Source organism: Schistocerca serialis, chromosome 7, assembly GCF_023864345.2.
Source record: "Schistocerca serialis cubense isolate TAMUIC-IGC-003099 chromosome 7, iqSchSeri2.2, whole genome shotgun sequence".
NCBI classification, from domain to species: domain Eukaryota; kingdom Metazoa; phylum Arthropoda; class Insecta; order Orthoptera; family Acrididae; genus Schistocerca; species Schistocerca serialis.
This window is the reverse complement of record NC_064644.1, coordinates 593,637,863-593,656,595: the sequence shown is the minus strand read 5'-3', so window position 1 is coordinate 593,656,595 and position 18,733 is coordinate 593,637,863. Positions and strand designations below refer to the sequence as shown.

The following is an 18,733-nucleotide window of genomic DNA, read 5'->3' as shown; positions in this document are numbered from 1 at the left end:
TCTCATGTCTAGCCACAGCGCCTTACACCACCGTCCTCTGGCAACACCATATAGTCCAGCGGCTCCTTCAGCTAGCGTGGGAACTGAAATCTTAGTTCCGACTGTGTGTGCGTTATGAGCAGTACTGCTTTACTCACTGAACGCTATATATCTGCAAAAGCGATGCAAAAGTATAGAACTGGAAAATAAGCAAATAAATTTGGCTTGAACAAAGGGAGTACCTTACACCCACTACCCCCCCCCCCCAACACACACACACTATGGTTATCTCGCACTGTGATTACCACCTCTCGTTTAAACTGAAAACTGAAGGAATCCCTGCACAGAACGACGTTTGAAGATGTTGACTCCCTTGTGAGTGCTGCTAAATAGTGGATCAGACATGCTGGTCTTGACTTATACCGGCCAGATGTATGGACTTTAGTTCCATAGTTGAATTGATGGAGTTTATGTGGTAAAATGACAGTTAGTCTCCTGAGGACGTATCAAAATAATGTAAAAATAATCAAGGTACGTAAAATAAATTGGATATTTAAAAAAAATATTGTGCATTTATTTTGGAGTGGCTCTCATACTTCTAGATCAATCCTCGTATTCAAGAAAGAATAATAAGTGGTTCCACTGAAAGGTATCAGTTACTTGCATCTCGGTACTTTCACGAACGAAACGGGTAAAAGATCATGGTAGTAAGCACGGTCCACTACGTAATGCACAGTAGGCAGGTCAACTGCTGGCCGCTTAGCGGGGCGTAGAAACACGTAATCGGAGCAGTGCTGGCTACCTGTGCTGAAGGACGGTTGCTTCATTTCCAGTGTACTGGTGTTGACAGGTGAAGTGGTGGATCACGTTCAACGAGCCCACCATCTTCGCCGGCGGCTACACGACCAGCGGGGGCACGCCGCCCTCGCAGAACGCCCCCGGCATCGGCGACTACCTCACCTACTACACCGTCATCAACGCGCACGCGCGCGTATGGCACCTCTACAACGACACGTACAGGGCCACGCAGCAAGGTAAGCCACCAGAGGGCACTCTCAGCAGCATCGAGGACTAAGCACACCACACAGAATTAAGTCACCCTCACGAGAAAGCCCACCTCGAGCCTCGTGCTTATAGCCTTGTTAATGGCACCAAATTGGCGAGGAAGATAGTGCACTAGTCTCTTCACGTATGCAGTACCCGTCTGAAGTCATTCATTGATGATTATATACCACAGAGATACCAAATTGTGGGATGTTGATTGGTACACTTCAGGTGCTGTTCCAGACAGTCCTGGATGTTTTCTGTGCGATTAAGTTCGCCTGATTCAGTGGGCTAGTCGAAGTGCTGTAGCGTTCCAGAGTCTTCCTCAAACCAGGAATGTAAGTCTGCAGCCGTATGAACACAGCTCTTGTCTTCTTGGAAAACAGGACTACAGTATAATCATCATTATTATGAACTGAGTGCAACATTTTGTCGCCGCGAATGTTGTGTATATGCTACGTGAAGCGGCGAATGAAAATTTGTACCAACGCTGGGATTCGAACCTGGATTTCGTGTTCTCTAGGCAGGTGCACTACCCACTACGCCACCCATGAGCAGTGGCGTTGAGCATGGTTACCGTAAGCTGAATGAGTCGGCCCAAGTAACAGTACGAAAAACACCATTAAAACATTATGGAACCAGTTCCAGCTTGAACTACACCCTCCAAACAACGTGGGTTAAACGTCTCACTGGGTCGTCAGTGCCCTGTAGTCAAGTCAGTGTAAGAAGTTCCTTCACAGTTAGTGCCGCTGTTGCCAGCTTTTAGCTGTTCAGTGCTAGGGCCTGTACGCGAAAACAATAGTCGTCTACAGAGCTGCAACAACACGTTTACAAAATCGTGTTACTTGACCGATTGACGTAGGCGCACAAAGCTGCTGGGCCCAGCCGCCGTAGGGATCTCATTTTGCTGACTCAACTATAGCCGTCGTACATCATTAACAAAGAGGCTGGACAACACACACGCCTCCAGTCAGCAAGTGTCAAATTTATGAGTTGTTTGGCTCATTGATGACGTACAGCTTTAACTACCACAGTTGACAAATGTCCATAAAATACAGTTACCTTTGCAATGTTGTGTATATGCTAAGTGAAGTAACGAAAGAAAATTTCTAACAATGCCTGGATTCGCACTTGGATTTCCTGCTCACAAGGCAGATACACTACCCACTACATCACCTAGCCATTGTGGCGGCGAGCAATTGCACAGACTAACCTAGTACACCTCCCTCCTCAGTCCAAAATCCCAGAGGCTCTCCATCTATGTTTGAATACCACCTCAGCATCGAACGAAACTGGGGATCCTGCCTGAAATGTAGGCATAAGTGCCAAACGAAACTATATGGTTGCAGAGACAGCAATGCTATTCGAGTTTAGGGGAAGACCAAGCTGAGATGTGGATGGGAATTTGGACTGTGGTGGGACACGCAATAGTGTTGCACGTGGAGTTATCCAAAGGCACTGTGCAAGGATGGCGCGACGGTTAGCGTATCTGCCTCGGGATTGATAGCTACAGCTGTTGAACGTTCTCCCGAGGCATACCGTACCAAATTCGGTCCAATCAGCATGTTAGATTGTCAAAATCCCGAGCTGGTTGGAGGGCCCTGCCCATAAAGCTCCCAAACGTTCTCGATTATGGGGGGTGGGGTTGCGGGGGGGGGGGGGGGGGGAGAGAGATCCGGCGACACTGCTGGCCAAGGTAACATTTGGCAAGCACCAAGACAAGTAGTAGAAACTACCGGCGTGTGAGGAAGGGCAGTATCTTGCTGAAATGTAAGTACACAATGGCTTGCCACGAAGGGCAACAAAACATGGGTGGAATATTGTCTACGTACCGCTATGCTGTAAGGGTGGCACTTTTGACAAACAAAGGGATCCTGCTACGGAAAGAAATAGCACCGCACGCCAACACTCCTGGTCGATGGGCTATACGTCGGGCAGCAGTCAGGTTGGTATCCGTCTGCTGTCCGGGGAGTCTCCAGAACGTCTTCGCTGCTTATCAGTTCGAAGCGTGACTCATCACTGAAGACGGTTCTACTCCAAAAATGAGATTTTAGGCCAAAGGCGTTTCTGGAGGCGCCCCGGTCAGTGATAGGATACGTACATGACTATCGTAGGCCGTATGGCCTGACAACGAGTGATGGTCCGGGGTAAAATTTCTTTTCATGGCAGGGCTTATATTACAGAGAAACAATCTAAACTGATCGTGATACACAGGATGTTACAAAAAGGTACGGCCAAACTTTCACGAAACATTCCTCCAACACAAATAAAGAAAAGATGTTATGTGGGCATGTGTCCGGAAACGCTTAATTTCGATGTTAGAGCTCATTTTAGTTTCGTCAGTATGTACTGTACTTCTTCGATTCACCGCCAGTTGGCCCAATTGAAGGAAGGTAATGTTGACTTCGGTGCTTGGGTTGACATCCGACTCATTGCTCTAGAGTATTAGCATCAAGCACATCAGTACGTAGCATCAACAGGTTAGTGTTCATCACGAACGTGGTTTTGCAGTCAGTGCAACGTTTACAAATGAGGAGTTGGCAGATGCCCATTTGATGTATGGATTAGCACCGGGCAATAGCCGTGGCGCGGTACTTTTGTATCGAGACAGATTTCCAGATCGAAGGTGTCCCGACAGGAAGACGTTCGAAGCAATTGTTCTGCGTCTTAGGGAGCACGGAACATTCCAGCCTATGACTCGTGACTGGGGAAGTCCTAGAACGACGAGGACACCTGCAATGGACGAGGCAATTCTTCGTGCAGTTGACGATAACCCTAATGTCAGCGTCAGAGAAGTTGCTGCTGTACAAGGTAACGTTGACCACGTCACTGTATGGAGAGTGCTACGGGAGAATCAGTTGTTTCCGTACCATGTACAGCGTGTGCAGGCACTATCAGCAGCTGATTGGCCTCCATGGGTACACTTCTGCGAATGGTTCATCCAACAATGTGTCAATCCTCATTTCAGTACAAATGTTCTCTTTACGGATGAGGCTTCATTCCAACGTGATCAAATTGTAAATTTTCACAATCAACATGTGTGGGCTGACGAGAATCCGCACGCAATTGTGCAATCACGTCATCAACACAGATTTTCTGTGAACGTTTGGGCAGGCATTGTTGGTGATGTCTTGATTGGGCCCCATGTTCTTCCACCTACGCAGAATGGAGCACGTTATCATGATTTCATACGGGATACTCTACCTGTGCTGCTAGAACATGTGCCTTTATAAGTACGACACAACATGTGGTTCATGCAGGATGGAGTTCCTGCACATTTCAGTCGAAGTGTTCGTACGATTCTCAACAACAGATTCGGTGACCGATGGATTGGTAGAGGCGGGCCAATTCCATGGCCTCCACGCTCTCCTGACCTCAACCCTCTTGACTTTCGTTTATGGGGGCATTTGAAAGCTCTTGTCTACGCAACCCCGGTACCAAATGTAGAGTCTCTTCGTGCTCGTATTGTGGACGGCTGTGATACAATACGCCATTCTCCAGGGCTGCATCAGCGCATCATGGATTCCATGCGACGGAGGGTGGATGCATGTATCCTCGCTAACGGAGGACATTTTGAACATTTCCTGTAACAAAGTGTTTGAAGTCACGCTGGTACGTTCTGTTGCTGTGTGTTTCTATTCCATGTTAATGTGATTTGAAGAGAAGTAATAAAATGAGCTCTAACATGGAAAGTAAGCGTTTCCGGACACATGTCCACATAACATATTTTCTTTCTTTGTGTGTAAGGAATTTTTTCCTGAAAGTTTGGCCGTAACTTTTTGTAACACCCTGTACAACAAACCATTTCTGAGGGTAAAAAACGGTAGTTAATGTTAAAACATAATATATATTTTTAAAACGCGGGACTTCACCATACACACATCAAGTATCAATAAAATATTATAAAAACGAGAAGAAAAGATAAAAGTTGCCGCTGGCGGCTCATAATTCGGTTCTCTGGACGACTGTAATCGTAACAGATTATCAGTACACAGCAGCCCACCCGTGTTCTGTGTCTGCACTTCTTTGTAACCTATTTTCTGTCTTTCGTGTTCTGGAAGAATGGAAGCTACCGGCAAACTTACACTCAAACGTTCAGTTTTTAATCTAGTTTGAAGCACTGCAGAGAAGCTCTGAGCGTTTGCCTGAAATGTCTTAACGCCACTCAAGTTGGAGGTTTCTCGACATTTGTCTCCTTTCAGTTCCAGCGACATGTCTCTTTCTCTCGCCCTTGTACTAGTCCATTAATTTAAGTGCAATCGGTCGTAAACAAACACTGACAACGACTGCTCTTTCGGCGAGCACTGTGTTGACCCGTTTTACACCAACGTAACCCCATTTGCGGCAATGTTGTTGCAGGTCGCGTCGGAATCGTGCTCAACAGTGAGTGGCACGAGCCGAAGAACGCATCCAGTCCTGAGGACCAAGAGGCTTCCGAGCGCATGATGCAGTTTGTGGTGAGTCTTCTTGTTTCAACGATCAAACTGGTTCAGCACAAAATTGGGCTTGAATATACTTGTGAAGCGTACTTCCAGTACTTATGTACCCACACAAGATGCTGTAATATCGAGCTGTTTTGACTTTATTATTGTGAATAGTACCCCAAAGAATCCTCTAAGAAAATCATCATCTACCCCGCCCCCTAAAAACCCAGGTTGAATAATATGTTCTTTGATAAAGCGCATTGACCAATAGCATTAGTAAGAACACTCATTATTACATGAAAGATGGAATGTAATGATGTAGTTACGAATTATATAGAAATATGTACATGCATTTATGAAAGGTGATGGGTTACGTGTAGCACTTAGGAAAATATGGTCTGTCAATTACAAGCACACGAGATCTGAGCGGACAAACCTGATATGCCTCTGTGCGTTGAGTGCAGCACATAATCAAGAGCAGGAGAGATTTCAATACATTCCTTACAGTACCCTCTAAAACGAGACAAGACTATCAGTCGCTTACCTAGAACATTGAAAGACGCTCAAGGACCCTGTTCTTCCGACATCCGCTCCCTCTGGGCAGATCAGCCGCCGTATTAGCAATCGCGAACTGGTCCAGTTTGCGATGTTCAGTGACTCCCTGCAGGCACAATCGGTAATCTCAGCAACTTCGATACGGTCAGCTGTCTAAGTAGTCGCAAGAGTGTCTGGTGAAGATACAGAGTTGAAGCGGTAACCCTGAAAGGGTTTCCATATTTTCTGTGTTTTTGTCGATATAGGTGACACGTCATTACAGATGGAATGCAGGCTAACCTATATGAAAAATTAGTCAGACGCTGGTTTTTGTGGACTGGCAAGACAGCCAATCCACGAGGACGGGAGGCCGGAGGGCACGTGTTTAAGCTCACGCAGGCTGGCGTGAGGTCTGGAACAGGTCAAGGTCTTATAGTAGCAAAAATAGTACGTAACTTTTGGAATACTTAACTTTAATCCATAATTGGTGAACATCGGTCTGAAGGTACATGCATCACAAGATAAATAGCAAATGATAATGGCGCCTTGCTAGGTCGTAGCAAATGACGTAGCTGAAGGCTATGCTAACTATCGTCTCGGCAAATGAGAGCGTAATTTGTCAGTGAACCATAGCTAGCAAAGTCTGCTGTACAACTGGGGCGAGTGCTAGGAAGTCTCTCTAGACCTGCCGTGTGCCGGCGCTCGGTCTGCAATCACTGATAGTGGCGACACGAGGGGCCGACGTATACTAACGGACCGCGGCCGATTTAAAGGCTACCACCTAGCAAGTGTGGTGTCTGGCGGTGACACCACACCGGTATTGTAAGTGTCACTTCCTAGTCTGATTTCACACGGTCTTACGCCGTGTACTGATGTTGCTATCACACACCAGCAGTTTTATAGATCTGTCTTAGGTCGACGGCATACTAACTCGACGGGGGATCGCTTGATGCTGACAGTGCTGTGGAACAATGAGTTGGCTAGATAGACGCTTTACACTTCTCTATCTCAGGTTAGTAAGGAGGATTTATTGTTCTGCTGGAAAGCATAGATTAGTTCAACAAACCGCATACGCTGTCATGTGGACAAATCATGTTGCAGCACACGGGCAAGCAACGACATAATGTCTATTTGACGCGATGACTCACCAGCGGAGAGTCTCAGAGAAAACGCCGTGCAGCTCATCTCAGCCCAAAAACAACAGTCCCGACGCCTGGTCAATGAGACTCGGCACTATCACCACCTCGCGAGCGCGAACGCCAGCCTAAGACTGTCAACGTGTCTTGTAGGGGACTGGTTACAATCCAGAGCATGTACAGCGTCGCAGAAGGGCAGTTCATGGTGACTGTTGATGGATATCACCCCAATGGGGCAAATGAAAAACGAGTCCAGATCTCGAATTCCACAGACCAACAGTGCAAACCTAACCTCGCTGATGAATGACGTACCTCTCCAACGTACTGCACTATGGAAAGCTGTAGCCTATGGCAGGTATTCCGTTCTCGTCATCACACGTGCAGGAGTCCAGCGAGAGCACGCACGTGGCTAACACTACAGTTTCCCAACGACTGTATTCGTCAAGTTCAGACACCTCCAGTGTAAAGTTATCCCAGTTGTTTCTGTCAATTTGTGAGTGGCCGTTTCCATTGTAGAATACATTGTCCGGTATATAAGAGCTCGTCTAGTCACGAAAATGTAATTCGTTGGTCCAGGAACATCCAAAACCAGCGATATGATCGCCTAACACTGATGCCACAGTATTCTTTCTGTAACTCTGTTTTCTTGACTGTGTTCACCATGTAACCTCTGAGGAAGCGTCCTCAAAGGCATATAAGCAATTAATCTTCCCGCTCTGCATAAGTGAGTGAAAAAGAAATCTTAATAAGTGATAGAACGGGAAGAAGCTTCTGCCAAGCATTTCACGATTGTTTAGCGGAGTACAGATTTACACTGTCCAGTCACATTAACGGGATCACTTGTCAGAACCCTGAATAAACGCCTCTCGCAGTGCGGCCCGCTGCGAGGCGTGCATTAAGAGAATCAGCGAGGTACAGATAGAAACGTGGAGCCATGGCGACTCCAGTGTCGTGGACAGCTGCGCCAGGTCTCTCGGTTGAGGATCCAGGGCACGAAGCGCCCGATCGAGGTGGTCCCACAGAACTCCGATTGGGTTTAAATCCGGTGAGTCTGCTAAGCAGGGTAGTACGGTAAACTCATCCTCCTGCTCTGCGAGCCACGCACATAGACGGCGAACTGTTTGACGCGTTGCGTTGTCCTGCTGGTAGACACCATCGTCGCAAGCTAAAGCAAACTGCATGTAGGGGTGCACGTGGTCTGTGAAGAAAGATGCATGGTTGTATTGATCCGATTTGTCGTCCAGAATGACGAAATCGCCCAGGGAATGCCACGAAAACAGTCCGCAGTCCTTAAAACTCCGTCCTCCTGCTCGGATCCTTCCGACGATTGCTGTAGGGTGTTTGCTTTCAGACGTTTCGCACCCCACACGACGACAGCCATCTGTCCGAAGGAGCACCAAACGTAATTCGTGTGAAAAGGCCACCTGCCGCCACTCACTGGGCGCACAGTTGGGGTACTGGCGTACAAATTCTAGCGTTCGTCGCTGGTGAAGAGCAGTCAGCGTGGTAGCGTGAACCAGGCATCTGCTGCGGAGGGCCATCCGCAAGAACGCTCAACAGACGCTGACGGTAGCCCCTCGGTTCACCTGGGTGGTCAGCTGCACGTCTGCTCCCCCGCACGCGTCTCCGCAGGCGTCGTTCACCCCTGTCTGTCATCTGCGGCCTGTGGTGCCAAGACGCTGCTTTCGACAGCGTCATTTTGCCATGCAAGGTGCACTTTAACCACAGCGGCACGCGAACAGTTTACAAACTTACCCGTTTCGGAAATGCTTCTACTCTTGACCTGAAAGCCAGTGATCATACCCTTTTGGAACGCAGACTAATCCCTCAGTTTCCACATTAGGTGCAGATGTTCGTTTATTATGGTACTGTAAGGTGAAGCAATAAAGGAAACAAAAGAAAAATTTAGAGTAGGAATTAACGTCTAGGGAGAAGAGATAGTAACTTTGAGGTTTACTGATGACACTGTAATTCTGTCGGCGACAGCAAAGGCCTTGCAAGAGTAGTTGAATGGAATAGACAGAGTGTTAAAAGGAGGATAAAAGACGAGCACCAAAACAAGCAAAACGAGGATAATGCTTTGTAGTCGAATTAAATCAGGTCATGCTGAGGGAATCAGATTAGGAAACGAGACACCTAAATCATTAGATGAGCTTTGTTACTTGGGCAGCAAAATAACTGATGATCATCGGAATAAAAAAAATCGCTCAAATGGCTCTGAGCACTATGGGACTTAACTTCTCAGCTCATCAGTCCCATAGAACTTAGAACCACTTAAACCTAACTAACCTAAGGACATCACACACATCCATCCCCGAGGCAGGATTCGAACCTGCGACCGTAGTGATCGCGCGGTTCCAGACTGTAGCGCCTAGAACCGCTGGGCCACCATGGCCAGCTGATCGGAATAGAGAGGATATAAAATGTAGACTGCTGATGGCAAGAAAAGCGTTTCTGAAAAATACAAATTTGTTAACATCGAGCATGGAGTGTGGTCATGTATGCAAGTGAAACATGGACAATAAATAATTTAGACAAGACGTGATGCTACAGAAGAATGCTGAAATTTGATGGGTAGATCACGTAACTAATGAAGAGGTACTGAATAGAATTGGGGAGAAAAGAAATTTTTGGCATAACCTGACTGGTTGAAGGGGTCGGTTGCTAAGACACAGTTTGTGACACCAACGGTTGACCAGTTTAGTACAGTAACGAAGCGTGAGTGGAGGAGGTAGGGGCGGTCGTAAAGGGAGATCAAAAGATTAATATGGCAAGCAGATTCAGAAGGATGTACGTTGCAGTAGTTACTCGGAGATGAAGAGGCTGGCACAGGATAGAGCAGCATGGAGAGCTGCATTAAATCAGTCTTCGGACTGAAGACCACAACAACAACAAAAGGATAAAGTGGCGACGACACAACAGACAGATTCCACAGAGAGTCGCTCAAACTTATCGTAAGCAATTCGCGAGTGATGAGATGGTTCACCATACTGCTGAACGTTCAGGTCTCATGCAGGCTGTCGTAACCCGGCACCTTCACCAGTGAGGGACGAATTAGGGGGTCCATTTCATTCTATGTATACGTCTTTTACACGAGTATACGGTCACCAATAGCTCGGGCAGCGTCCTGTGCGATGACGACCCAGTCGTGTGTTGTCGCAAACTGTTGCACTAGACCTGAGATACGAGCGCGCTCTCTCTCCAGTACAACAGCTGTACCTCAGCCGCTTCCTCCTCACATCCCGTTTACCCAGAGCAGCTGAGATGGCTTCAGAAGTGCTGACGCTCCCCGCCTGATGCCTCGTCCGCAGATCGGCGCCTTCGGACAGCCGCTGTTCAGCCCGGAGGGCGACTGGCCGGCCGTGATGAAGGAGCGCATCGACGCCAACAGCGCCGCCGAGGGCCGGCCGAGGTCCCGGCTGCCCGCCTTCACCCAGCAGCAGATCGAGTACAACAGGGGTGAGCTGCCAGCCGCCAATGTCTCCCTCCCCACACCGCCTTGCACTCGAAACGACCTCTCCGTGCCTTTAGTTTTTGAATTCGCAGCGCTCGCTTACTCTTCTCATTGCACAGCGTTCTTTTGGTCTCAGATTTTCGCTAAATCTTATGTGTTTGCTTTATGCATTGCCTTCTTGGACTTGTCCGTTTTCCTTTTGTAGTCTATCAGTCTGTTCACACTCGCCGAATCACTTTTGATTACCCGTGGTCAGTCGGCCCAACAACCACTTTTTACTGTCTTTCGCGATTTTCTGCCGAATCTCGATCACAGGACATATCCTCTCCCAATGAATTTTTAAATGACTACCTCTCCTACACAAAGAAATCCGCCCCCAATATTTATTCAGCTTATTAGCTTTAACTTCGCCCTCCATATTCTATCCTACATCTGGACTTCCTACCTCACTTTTCGTCTTTGACTACTTTCCTCTTCAAACCACGGTCCATCCCCCACCCCAGTCCTCAACTCCATTTCTGTCTTCCGCAATTCTTTCCCAGCTACATATTGCGACTCACTTGACCTCTTTACATATCCCCATACCATACTATAATATGGAACTTCTAACCTTCTCTCTCCTTCCCTCAGTCCCTTTATAGTGTAGATCTTCCCACTTTCAGGGAACGTGCAGTACTTCTTTCTAATATATAACTCCTTTGTGCCGTCTTTTAATTATTTCGTTCTTATTTAAAGCCAACGGCCTTTCCGCAGTAGTAACACCGGTTCCCGTCATATCACCTAAGCTAAGCTCTTTCGGGCAGTGCTAGCAATTTGATGGGTGACCATCCGGTCTGCCGAACGCTGTTGGAAAGCGGGGTGTACTCAGACCTTGTGAGGCAAACTAGGGAGCTATTTGACTGAGAAGTAGCGGCTCCGGTCTCGAAAACTGCCATACGGCCGGGAGAGTGGTGTGCTGACCACATGCCCCTCCATGGTCTGAGGATGACACGGCGGCCGGTCGGTCCGGTGGGCCTTCATGGTCTTTTCGGAAGGAGTTTAGTTTTTTAGTTTACTTTTTATTTAGAACTAAAAGTCAGTTCATTGGTTTAGTAACAGATCGTCATAATAGTTACAAACATATGTCAATGTTTCGCCTTTTGATATATATTGTCATGCTTTTATGTGTTTTGAGCCCATTCAGCTGATCTGCAGGCTGTTTGTGACGCTGACCGCCCGTGTTCCGCCTATATTGGGCGAGTGGCCTGAAACTATAAAGAAAACTGGACAAGTGCCACTAATACTTACGCACTGAGGGTTCCTACATATTTAATAACGTATATGCATAGGTTAGCTATAGGTTTTCATCAGTGAGTTTCTGAAAATCAAAATATGTGATAGAAACGGCCGAATCTTTTAATTTCATTGGCATAGACGTTTACATCTTTTACGTCGCCGAAGTACCATAAACCTTGAATACTTCTACCTGTTCCTGAGAAAAAGAGGTATTAACGGACGGACAGGCAGATGGCGAAAATAGTGACGGTATAAGGGTTCCGTTTTTTTACGATTGAGGGACGAAACAGTAAAACGAATAGGTTTCCAGTGAATTTGAATTTCTATCTGGTAGCCTTTTTTGCCGATCATCCCTCCTCCTACAAACAGTTTAATCCTCGCAACGTTTCGAAGGGTTTCGTACCCATCATCTTCAAGCGAAGTGTCGAGATGCTGCCTGCCTGCTGCTCCTTTTCTGACTTCCTCACTGTGAGGAGGTTCGTGTGGAAGTTTGTGGCCTGTTGGCCTTTACTCCCCTGGGATGTTGATGGATCTTCTTTCTTTACTTGTAGGTTCTTCTGTACTGGCAAGGAGTGCCGATGACTTATCTTCTGAACTTGTCGTTGTGACGACTTTTCTTTTTCTTCTTTGCTGTGGCTGAGGGCTCTTCCTCGGTTGGGATGTTGTGCAAAATGCATCCCGCTTTATCATATTCACCGTTGACGAGAGCGATGATTATACAGCGCATTTGCCACTCTGTGAAGATAGGGTAGGAGTCAATCAGATTGAACTCCTCCCTAGAAAGACCCAGAAGGCCTTCTGGATACCCGAGTGGGCGATGTGGGAGTTGTGGTTTAGGATGGTTAGGAGGAACGAAAGGATAAGGGTTGTCATGGTGGGGGTAAGTACCGTCGCGAAGCGATGCAGCAATCTTCTGCGTCACAGCGCTTGCGCTGTACATGTCCGGAAGCGGGAGGAATGGGACTTCTTCCCACTCGTCTTCGTGCGCTGCTGCCTCGGTGTCCGTCTTGGGCTCCCCTTCGGCAGGCACGTCGGTCTGCGTGGCCACCGTCGCAAACTTCTTCTCTCGTGGAGGAGTCGTCTGGCTGGCGGTGTCGACCGCTGTGGCGGAAGCTGCCTTGGCTGACCGAAGCTCCTGCGTCAGCTCAGCAATCTGACGCCGAGCCTCGCCCAGTTCCGCCAGCATGGCCGCCCTCTCTTCCGCCATGGCGGATTTGAAGGCGGACATGGCTTCTTGTACGGCTTCGTTAAGGCGCCTGGTGACGACGTCTTCTGTGCGAGTGACCACCTCTTCGTGTGTGGTGGTCACTTGCTTCTGCGTCTTCTCTGGTCCGCGCCAATTTCTCCTGTACGCGCAGGAACGGGCGTTAGCCGCGTGTGCGCCACCGCAGTTGGCGCAGGTGCAGGGGGCGTCCTTCTGCTTCTTGCAGTCGCGTGTGTCGTGTGCTTGCGCACACTTCAAACACGCGACTGCTCCGCTGCAGTGCTTGGCGACGTGGCCAAGCTTTTGGCAGCGAAAGCACTGCGCTGCAGTCGTCCTCTTCTTCTTCCCGGCTGGTCCTGCTAACGTGAGCAGCAACTCCGCCAAGGCAGCAGCTTTGCGTCCCCTTCCGCGTCCCGACATCTCCAGTAGCAACAGTAGCAACAGTAGCAACAGCTAACGTGTACTCTCCGCGGCGTGAGCGGGAATCGTCGTCGTCGTCGAGATGCTGCCTGCCTGCACTCATCTAATACTTTCCCCTCTTTGGGGAAGTGTGAGGGGGAGTTTGTAGCCTTTTGGCTTTTACTCCCCTGTGTACATGTGTGTGTGTTTTTTTCTATATATTTTTGGTGTCTGTGATATGTGATGAATTGTTGTGTGTGTATCTGGGACTTGCCTGAGGTAGGCGAGATGATTGGTGATATATGGGAAGGAACTGGATTAGGGATTGGGTATTGGGATTTTTCTCTTCGGCTTAATCGTCGAAGATCGTCATAGGGCGCTTGTGTTTGTCGCGGGACATGTCATACCGACCAAGGGAGTGGATGAGTGTATTTCCGGATCTGGAAGTACCTTCATAGAAGGCCCTTGCCAGATCCTGGAAACGCTCTCTCAGGAGTGGGATATCGGCTGCGGCGTGCAGGTCGTCTGTGGGGAATCCGAGAGGTAGATGCAGTGCCCTTCTGAGGGCGCGGTTCTGCAGCCTCTGGAGTTTGTCCAGGTGCTGCTTTGCCGCGTATCCCCAGACAGGGCACGCATACTCCATTACTGGCCGGATCAGGGCCTGGTAAACGTTTACTGCTACTGGGCAGGGAAGGGAGCTGTTTGTGTTTAGGATAGGGTATAGAATGGACATTCTGGCGCAGACCTTCCTGTGGACCTCGTCTATGTGGGGTTTCCACGTAAGACGAGAGTCCAAGGTTACGCCAAGGTACTTGGCGGTTCTGCGCCAGGGGAGTTGGGTTCCATTTAGGTGGAGGTGGAGGGGGGGACGTTGAGGAGGTTCGCGCCTTCCGAGCCTGCGGGTAATCAGCATTGCCTGCATCTTCTCCGAGTTGATGGTGATGCGCCAGCGACGGGCCCAGGTTTCTGTGTCATCTAAAACCCTTTGTAGCCTACGAATGACCAGGTCCTTGTTCGCATTTCTTGTGTAAAAGGCTGTGTCATCTGCGTACTGCGCAGTGTGCACCAGGGGGGCCGTTGGAGTGTCCGCAGTGTACAAGCTGTACAATACGGGCCCCAGGACCGATCCCTGTGGCACCCCGGCACGAATACGCCTTCTGGTGGAGGTGGCAGTTTCTACTTTGACGGAGAAAGTCCTATTCGTGAGGTAGCTCTTGATTAGCTGAACTATGCTCCCTGGAAACCCTTGTGAGTACAACTTGTAGAGTAGCCCTCTATGCCATACTGAATCAAAGGCTTTGGCTACGTCTAGTAGCACTATCCCGCAGTAGCCTCTGTGGTTGAAGCCCTCTGTGGCTGCTTCAACCATTCTCATGACCTGTTGTGGGGCAGAGTGGTTCTGCCGGAATCCAAATTGGAAATCCGGCAGAATTTGCTCTCTGGTAATATGTTCTTGTATGGGTTTTAGCAAGAGGCGCTCATAGATCTTGCTGAGTGTTGGCAAGAGGCTAATCGGCCTGTAGTGCTGCGGGAATAGAGGGTCTTTTCCTGGTTTGTGTATCGCGACCACTTCCGCATGTTTCCAGCAAGCTGGGAACTCACGGGAACGAGTAATCTCGTTGAGGACGTTCGCGAGGTGTGTGATCGCTGTGGGTGGGAGTTTTTTGACTAACTGGTTTGTGACACTGTCGTGCCCTGGCGCCTTTTTTATAGGGAGAGACCTGATTACTCTTGCCACGTCCTCGGGGGCGAAAAGTATGGGTTCGTCCTCTGGGTCCTCCTCAGCATTGAGGAAGACAGCCAGTTGACGACTGACTACCTCTTCATGCTCTTCATCCTGGGGTTCTGCCGTTTGAAACTGCTTCTCGAAGGAGTCGGCGAGGGCGTTGGCCTTCTCAGCATTGCTGTAGACCAGTCCCCGCTCGCCGTGCAGTGGCGGCATCCTAGCGCGTCTTTTTGTGAATTGTTTGGTTGCTTGCCAAAGTGTATGATCGTCTACTTTGAGAGATGTGAGGCGGTTTTGCCATTGCTGGTTTCTGTGCTCATTGAGCGCTACCTTCAGTTCTCTCTGTAGACGATTGAGCAGCCTCCTGGTGGCCTGATTTCTGGTGATCTTCCACTCTTTTGCCACTCTGTTCTTGTGACGGATTTGAGCTAGTAAGTGTTCCGGGAGTTGTATTTGCGGTGGAGGGCCATCCCTTTGTGGTGGGGTGGACTCTTCCGCTGCCTGCAAGATGGTGCCTGTCAAGTCTAGTAGCGCTTGATCTACTGTTTCGGCAGTAGGTGGCGGAGCGCGAGCGATATCAGAGGCGACAGTTTCTTGGTATCGCTCCCAGTCTGTGCGTTTGTAAGACGTCTGGTACCGTGGGAGTGCTACCCATTCTCCCACATCGACTTCTAGAATCACTGGGTTGTGGTCGGAGGACATTCTGTTGATTGTCCTTGCGGTCACAAATCCTGCGATCCTCCTAGTGAGAGCTATGTCTAACACATCGGGCCTGCTTCCGTTTTTCGGAAAATGTGTTGGCTCGACTGGACCCCATGTTTCGAAGTGGTGGGCGCGCGCTAGTTGTTGCAGTTTGGCGCCTGCTCTGGAGGTTACTCTAGAATTCCAGTCAGGGTGTTTGGCATTGAAGTCTCCCCCTATTACGAGTTTGCCTTCAATTTGCCCTAGAGCAGCTATGTCTCCCTCATCTATCTGGTCATGTGGGGGTCGGTAGACTGCAACAATTGTTAGGGGTCCAGTGGCAGTGGTTACTTCCACCGCCACTGCTTCGATTTTGTTGGTAGCTGGTAAGAATACCTGGTGGTGGGGGATCCCTCTTTTTACATATATGGCCACTCCTCCGCCTTGGGTTGGCCTGTCTTTACGGTAGTTAATGTAGTTGGGAACTGTCGCTTTTACTCCTGGTTTTAGGTGGGTTTCCCCCATCATGCATATGTCGATGGAGAACTCCTTCATGAGTTCTCTGAACTCGACCTCTTGATTGACAATGCCGTCTGCGTTAAAGACGCACATTGTCAGGCCTTGGATGTTTGGTCGTCTATCCATGATGGGGTTTTGACGCTACTGAGGAAGTCGCAGAGGGGAGCGACTGCTGGACTGTTGCCTGAAGGGCAGCGAGGATCTGTGTGTTCTGCTTCTGGGCTTCCCTGAATTCCTTCATCATTTCCATGACGAGGTTCATGGTCTGCACCATTACGCCTAACAACTGATCCATGGGGGGGAAGTGTGTCTGGGGTTTCCTAGGGCCTTCTCCGTCAAGATGGACCTGGTCGTTTTTGCTGTGTATTTCCCGGTGTTGTTCTTGTGTTGGTGTCTGGTGTTGTGGTGGTTGGGCAATGCTTTCATGGTTCCTCGGGGGAGAAACCACTTCTGCGTATGTTGCCCTGGGTGTGTCTGGCCTTGGTTTTACCCAGGCCTTGTCTGTGTGTGTTGTGTTTTGGTTTCTTGTGTGTCTGGATGGGTTCGTGGAGTTTTCTTTTCGTGTGTGGGGGGCGGCCTTAGCGCCCTTTGCCTGCTGTGTGTGTCTTTTATGGACCTCGCAACCTTGGTAACCCGCTGTGTGGTTTTTGCCACACAGCGCGCACCTTATTTGCGGGTCCATGTGTTTCATGTTGCACGTTCGTGTGTCATGGGCCTCGGCGCATTTTCTGCACCTCACTGCCATGGAGCAGTGTGCCGCAATGTGGTTGAGGCCCTGACATCTGAAGCACTGCACCGTCTTGTTTTTGCGGCGCAGTGGTTCAGTGGTCACAGGGACAGCCAGGATCGTCTTAATGTCCCTTTTGTTCTGTGGGACGTCCGGCAGTGTGACCTGATACAGGGGCCATTTGCTCCCTATGTTTCCCATTTGTTGGACCGCCTTGACGATGTACCCCTGGGCAGTCAGGTCTGTTTTGATCGCCTGGGGGGCCACTCGTCTTGGTAGGTCCCTGATGACTATGTTTTTATTACGTGTTTTTGTTGTGGGGAAAGTGTAATGGGGTATGTTTTTGCTGTTGAGAAGTGTTTTTATTGTGGTGTAGTGCTCGAGTGTCAGTAATGTTATTTTTATTTTGTCACCACCAGCAGGTTTCGCCTTGAAATTGCCTCCCCCGATTGCTGTTTTTAACATTTCGTAGAGTTCCTCGTAGTTCTGAGTGAACTCTGCGACGATCGGAGGGAGGTGGTGGGTGACATGATTTTGTGTTTGTGTTGTTGTGTCTTGTGGTGCCTCTGGCTCATCGGCCACCGCTTGGAACCTGTTCGGGGTGGGTTCCACTCCCCGGGCCGGCGGGAGCCTCGGCTGGCGAAAGGTTTTCCTCGCCAGCACGAAACCATCCGAATCCTGCCCGTTTATGCGGTTCCCTTCCAGTTCCGGTGTTTCCTGGTCCCCTCCTAGGACGACGACAGGTGCTGTCGGGGGCGCGGGCTCCTCAGAGGGTGTGGAAGTGGTTGGGATGGGGGTGGTGGATTGTTTTTTCCCCTTGGAGTGCTTCTCCTGCTTGACCTTCCTTACACGCCTTTGCCGGGATGTGGTGGACTTGAGTGGGGGGGATTTGAGGAATTGGGATCGGGTAGGGGGTTGGGTGGCAGTCGCGGGTTTGGGGAGGATTTTAGTCGGTTGACTGGGCTTCTGCTTGCCATTTAGGCTGCGGATATGTTCAGCAAGGAGGCCACAAGCAACTGGACAAGGACACGACAGCTTCCGTGACTCGCAAGACCATCGCCTTGCTCAATGACTCTGGACTGGAAAAGGACGTCATCAGGAAGCTGTACCCCAGAGCACCGGCACCACCACGGCTATATGGGCTCCCTAAGATCCACAAAGACGGAGTTCCATTGCGACCCATAGTGAGCACCATCAACTCACCGACATATGGTTTAGCCAAGTACCTAGCACAACTGCTCAAACCGATCGTGGGTCACTGTGAGCACCATGTCAAGAACTCGGCGGAGTTTGTGAAGGTACTACAAGGCTTTCGCCTGGATAAAGAAGATCTTCTTGTCAGCTTTGACGTCACCTCACTCTTCACACGAGTACCGCTGGAAGACTCCCTAGCGCTGCTCGAAACACGCTTTAGTGAGGACACAATAAAGCTGTTCCGGCATGTGTTAACAAACAAGGCAAATTTTATGAACAAGTGGATGGTGTAGCCATGGGGTCCCCCTTAGCTCCAGGCATCGCTAATCTTTACATGGAGCACTTTGAAGACATAGCCCTGGACACCGCCCCATTGAAACCTAAAGCCTTCTACAGATATGTGGATGACACTTTTGTCGTGTGGCCACATGGCAGAG

At 49.3% G+C, this 18,733-nt stretch overlaps 1 protein-coding gene across 1 annotated transcript in view; it reads left to right on the top strand.

Moving 5' to 3' along the window:
• Nucleotides 1-18,733, top strand: part of LOC126412852 (myrosinase 1-like) — a 173,603-nt gene that overhangs the window by 139,863 nt on the left and 15,007 nt on the right. Inside the window, exons 5-7 of the mRNA XM_050082710.1 lie at nt 830-1,013; nt 5,383-5,480; nt 10,429-10,576. Of these exons, the coding sequence (XP_049938667.1) occupies nt 830-1,013; nt 5,383-5,480; nt 10,429-10,576 (430 nt within the window). The remainder of the gene's footprint in view (nt 1-829; nt 1,014-5,382; nt 5,481-10,428; nt 10,577-18,733) is intronic.